The following is a 5,738-nucleotide window of genomic DNA, read 5'->3' on the forward strand; positions in this document are numbered from 1 at the left end:
CTTGAAAGGAAGCAGTGGCGGTTTTGCTGTCGACGAGTTAGTTTGGCTGTACAACCCACAGCGGAAGAAAGGACGTTCTCCAAAGCTCCAGCGAGGGTGGGAAGGACCTTATCAAGTCATCACCCGCTTGAATGACGTCGTCTACCGTATTCAGGAATATCGGAAGCCGAGAGCAAGAATGAAGATCGTCCATTTGGATAGACTGGCTCCGTACCATGCGGACACCGGAACGAAAGCTGTTCGGGACGAACAGAACTAAGAAGGGGGTAATGTTATAACCGTGCTACCGAACGCACTAGATTCTAGCGTATTCTAGAATGTTCTAGTGACTGGAACGTTCTAGAGTATGCTGGAATCGGACCATCGGGAAGAATCTAGAAACGACGCTTGCGAAGAGTATATAAGCGCACGTCGCAAGATATTTGGTTTTGGTGATATTCGTGATTGGGATATTCGTGATTAGTGAAATTCGTGATTTTGTGAATAGCGATTCGGTGAATTATTTAAAGCGATATTTGAATTGTTTGTTGACGTTGTCATAGCGATAGATTTTGAAAGATTTAAAAGTTAATTGTTGCGTTAGTGCGAATTTACTGGAAATATACGATTAGTTGATTTCTTCTGTAAGTAAAGTTTAATAGCTGTTTGGAGTATTTTATTCATTGACGAAGATTTGAACCCGTCGCATCGTAAACCGGTTACGACAGCGAATATTATAACATTATTATGAAATTTATTTCGGCATATAAAATTTGTTTCACTAATCTGATCACCAACATTAGATCATTATAATCATAATCATAATGAAACCCACCATCTCCATCATCTCAAGATCATCAAAATCCTAGATGATATGTTCAAGGATATCCCTGTCTGATAAAAATCCCAGAGCGCTGAAGACAATGATGATAGGAATTTCCTGTTTGATGTATGGAAGGAGAGCTACGATACTCTGTTCAATACCCACGTTTCTGACACCCTAAAAAATAAAAATGGTTATGCAAAAAGCCATTATAACACAAGATGACGTAAGGTGACAACAATTGCCACCATCATCACAGCATCATCATCATCATGACTTACACTTCCTTCTGCCAACAAATTGACCCACATGGTGCTGGTCGGTCTCGAGGAATGTTCCAGACACGATCTCAACTCGGTTTTGTAGGCGTATTTAGAATCTTTCTGACTAAAAACGTACACTGTGTTGTTGGCCATCCTCTCCTGGGCGATGATAACTTTTTCGGTATCATTGATGATGAAATAGCCCCCAGGGTCAAGTGGACATTCGTTCAATTCTGTCAAATCACGATCTGTCAATCCACTAAGCAAACAGTACGTGGATCGCAAAATTATGGGGATTTTACCTGGAAAATGTTATTAAAATATTATACTAGCATTAGTATTTTTAACAATTATAATAAAAAAAAAGATTTTATAAATTTGTATTTTTTTGAAGAAAACATATTAACTCTTCCTAACCAAGAAAGTTTTCTGATGATTTGTAACGACTGGTTCTTGCCCATCCCTAATGACTTTTTTAGTGATGTCGACATAAAGGGGGGACGAGTACGTCAGGTTACGAAGACGAGCTTCGTTGGGCATCATCGGACTAGGAGCGCCATCTTTCTCCCAGTGCGTTGGTTTAGGTTAGGTTAGGAAGAGTTAATATGTTTTCTTCAAAAAAATACAAATTTATAAAATCAATTAAATTTTTATTCTTTTGATAAATAAATTTTTTAATAAACTAAAAATAAATAAGCTTTTATGGCAAGGGAAAAAAATTTATTCGTTTGTCGTTTTTACGCTTGCAAATTGATTTTTGAATAATGGAGTAGATGAATGGAAGATGAATGGAGGCATTTTTCAGGCAATTGTTAAACTCTTAATTTTGCGTTGCACTACAGGTAGCGTATTTATAGATGATGGAATGCACTTTACATTTTAATTGAAAGCCACCAGATGAATTGGACTGTAATAGTTGCATTTGCTTGTATTGGCAATTTACACGCTTGATGCATTTGATATTCCGAATTTTTTTTTAGTCAGAAATATTAGTGTTGGTTGAATTTTAGATGTTCTTTAACTTAAACAATTATTTCGTGTTATAATAATTTTTATAATAATGATCGTTGTTATAAAAACATTGGAAAAATGAATTAATCAACGGATCAACTTTATGGAAGAGCACGTGTCTTAATCTCAATGCTATAGATCCTGTTGGTTACCAGATGCAGTCAGGCGTGCTTATAATTTGCAGTGGCACGACAAGCGCATGTTCAAAAACAAATGGAAAGGCTCTCTTGTTCAATCAATTATATTAAAAAAAATTATAGTTGGAACAAATAACTCAACAAACTTTTAAAAACAACTATCGGCAACATATCAAGATGGCAAGACTTAGTAGGTGAACTCGTGATTGTCTCATATGAACAACCTGGAGAGAAAAAATTCAACCATAAAAAAAAGAATCGCGAACAAAAAATTTTATCATTAAAGATGCTGTATGTTAGATAGCTTTGAAAGAAACAATCAACTTTCCTATAAAAATGATTTTGTTGACAACATATTTTGGATGTGGTCTCATACCCAACTTTTCCCAATGCCTTCTCCCTTTAGTGAGAACAATTTGGTATATTCATCATCAAGAGTGCGATTTCAAACAGCCAAATTGAACTGATTTAGATTTTGCTTGACGATTCATTTAAATTAACGACATTTTCTTTTCATCATTCTCTAGTTAAAATCAAACCAAGGTGCACTGGATGACAATGATGATGACAATGGTGATGATAGTTACGATGTAGAGGATGATAGCAATCGAATGCGAATTAAAACAACATACGTTAATACCTTCAATATACTAACTATATATATATATATATATATATATATATATATATATATATATATAACTATATACACAACACAGCAGGTACACAAATGGTGCAACTACGCGGTGGTGTAATTGTTAAGGTGCCAGGCATTGTTGATGTAGCGTCCTGATTCGAATGTAAAGAAATCCCCGCCCGTCACATGTAAAAGTGTGTGATGCATTGATTTACGTGTGTTTGTTGTAATAATAAATTCACCTCAGTCGCTTGCCATGGCGCTATACAAAATAACATTATTAAATACACACATGCGCTGCTGTTCGGCGAAAACACATCAAATAGGATGTGTTTCAAAAATTTTTTGGATCATAATGGCAACATAATTATTTTTGTATTAAAATAAAATCGTTTTGTTGATTTTTTTTACTTAACACACACCGACAAAAAAACCGCCATCACTGAATCAGATCATTATTAAAAAGAAGCTTCTACAGAGAAGGATGAATTATTATTCTTCATAGAGAAGCTTCTGAATAGCGTGCACAACTGCACAGTGCGCATATACTGCACGTATATGATGCTCTGTCTTAAAAGTGCCGACCTTCTATTGTAAAACGTGATGCGTTTCTTCATATACAGATGCAAAATTGCTCGCAACCAAACGCAAAAATAATTCCATTTCCTCCGTGCATTTTGTCATGCGCACTGATGAAAGGATGACAATCTGAATGCAGGTTGTTCTCAGACATTTGCAGGACTCTGTTAAAATTAATTTTATGTAATTGAATTAAATTTTCGAATCGTTATTAGATGGGTATTGAGCTATTGAATGTTGAATAAGTACATGAAATAATAATCCAACGATAAATAAATAATTAAAATGATGCAATAATAATTAATTACTGAACGAATATTTGGATAAAACTTAAATTATCCAATAACTTTTTTAGTTAATTGCAACATTAGGTATGAACAATTTATAATTTTGAAATAAAATTTTGTTGATGTTGATGAAAATATTTAAAAAAAAAATTTTTAATGTTATATCTAATACAAACAAATAGTTACGGTGTTCAAATGTCTGACTCAATTGAAACGAAACAATTTTTCGTATCGTTTTTCGGGTTAAAATAATAATTTATTGTAAATGTTGAATAATCTAAACTGTACAATTCGAATGTTGATAAAGTTGTACTGCTGTCAAATTACGTTGCCAACAAATCGTCATACATGAAAATTTTAAACTTCGTTTACTGAAAATGGAATCAAATTCAAACGAGAACAACTCAAAGCCTGAATGGACAGCCAACCGAAACATTTACATCACAGATGTTTTCGAGAATAGTAGTTACGAAATAAACATCATCTCGATGAACCCCAACCTAAGCCTCATGACAAATCGCTCAAATAGAACAAGCAAGAACTACGAAAACACTTCCGATGAACATTTGAACCAAATTTGCGGTAACTTAACACATTTGGATAGCGAAGACGTTTTATCTCTCAACATCGTTCGGTATGGCTTAACATTTTTCTGCTGGCTATGTATCCTCCTTTCTACTTGTGGCAACTTATTCTGGATCATCTTTATGTGGAAGTCATCCAAAAGCAACAAATCTTCCAACATCATACTCATTTTGAATCTGGCAGTCTGTGATTTCATCAAATCGACAATAGTTGCTCCACTCAGTATCATTGAACTTCATTTGTCACAGTACAGACACGATGGTGGTAATATTAGTTGTTGCCGCTTTTTGATCTTTTTCATGTTTTATTTGGCCTTTGTAGGATTTCATACCGTGGTGGCAATAAGCCAGGAGAGGTTAGTTCTCATTTGTTTCCCATTTCATTTTCGAAAGTGGTTCAGTCGAAACGTAGCTCTCATGGTCATTTTCATGATATGGGTGACTTCCTTTATGTTTTCGCTGCCATTTTCTCTATTGTACGCCAAAACGGTTAAAGTCTCCATGTCTTACGGAACTGTCTTCTACATGTGTTCGTCCATATTTTTCTGCTCCGATGAAATTTCTAGTGCAAAAACTTACATCATCATCATTGCCATCCTCTACTATTTTATTCCAGTTTTAATTATTTCTACATCGTATGCGAAAATATTTTGTAGTTTGGACGAAGCGATAAACAAATTGAAATGCAGTACGTTTAATGAGCTTAAAAATGGTTCGGAACTAAAAGCTGATGTTCAGTCTTATCCAAATGCTGATCAAAACCACCAACAACCACTTTCAACACAAAAATTAGTAAAAAACAGCATTCTAGTGTCTCAAAATTTGTCCATTCGAATGGAAAGTTTCCATTCAAGAACACCCTCCATCAACACTTTGAAAATAATCCAACGCCGAAGAATTCTCTCACAGATGATGGTAGTGGTGGCCGTCTGCTTTGTACTCTTTCAAGGACCACTCATCATCATCTACATCTGCTTCAGTTTTGGTTACAGAATCGAAACAAATTTCCTCTTCATAATTATCATCGTTAAAAGCCTACCAATGATTAGCTCTATGATAAACCCATTTGTCTACTCTTCAGGGTGGAAGATTTTCAAAAATCACTAATGTGAAAGTCTTGAAGATATTCAATCTTTCATTCAATGTGTTCACAATTTTTTATTGTAACATTATCAACTCTACATTTTTTTTATTAAATTTAATTCTTTCAAGTTCCGCTGAACAAATTTGAACTTAATTGATTGCAAATATCAATAGAACATTTAGCTTACTCTATCTAATGTATCATAATCGGGTAAAATTTATGAAAAACGAAGACTTTTTCATTTTTTTTTAAATTTTTCAATCAAATATTTCACAACGTGTGGAGAATTAATCTCAATGAAAACAACGCATCCGTACAATGCTGGTGTATTTATAAACGCAAATTTCAATTCAA

At 34.3% G+C, this 5,738-nt stretch overlaps 3 protein-coding genes across 3 annotated transcripts in view; 1 reads left to right on the forward strand and 2 right to left on the reverse strand.

Annotated features, from left to right (window-relative positions):
• HELRODRAFT_158187 (hypothetical protein) overlaps window positions 1-1,218 on the reverse strand; it is a gene marked incomplete at both ends in the record, with an annotated part of 9,817 nt that extends 8,599 nt beyond the window's left edge. The window contains 3 exons of the mRNA XM_009013130.1: window positions 811-844; window positions 902-979; window positions 1,084-1,218. Of these exons, the coding sequence (XP_009011378.1) occupies window positions 811-844; window positions 902-979; window positions 1,084-1,218 (247 nt within the window). The remainder of the gene's footprint in view (window positions 1-810; window positions 845-901; window positions 980-1,083) is intronic.
• Window positions 1,219-1,236: 18 nt separating this feature from the next.
• HELRODRAFT_125743 (hypothetical protein) lies at window positions 1,237-1,647 on the reverse strand (the record flags this gene model as incomplete). Its single annotated transcript, XM_009013131.1, has 2 exons — window positions 1,237-1,367; window positions 1,473-1,647. Coding segments are annotated over 2 exons (306 nt in total), but the record flags the coding sequence as incomplete, so codon positions are not given.
• A 2,446-nt stretch (window positions 1,648-4,093) lies between these two features.
• HELRODRAFT_183531 (hypothetical protein) lies at window positions 4,094-5,407 on the forward strand (the record flags this gene model as incomplete). The annotated part of the gene is made up of 1 exon (XM_009013132.1): window positions 4,094-5,407. The coding sequence occupies one exon, from the start codon at window positions 4,094-4,096 to the stop codon at window positions 5,405-5,407; it is 1,314 nt and encodes a 437-aa protein (XP_009011380.1).
• Window positions 5,408-5,738: the final 331 nt, after the last annotated feature.

The sequence above is a fragment of the Helobdella robusta genome, assembly GCF_000326865.2.
Source record: "Helobdella robusta unplaced genomic scaffold HELROscaffold_110, whole genome shotgun sequence".
NCBI classification, from domain to species: domain Eukaryota; kingdom Metazoa; phylum Annelida; class Clitellata; order Rhynchobdellida; family Glossiphoniidae; genus Helobdella; species Helobdella robusta.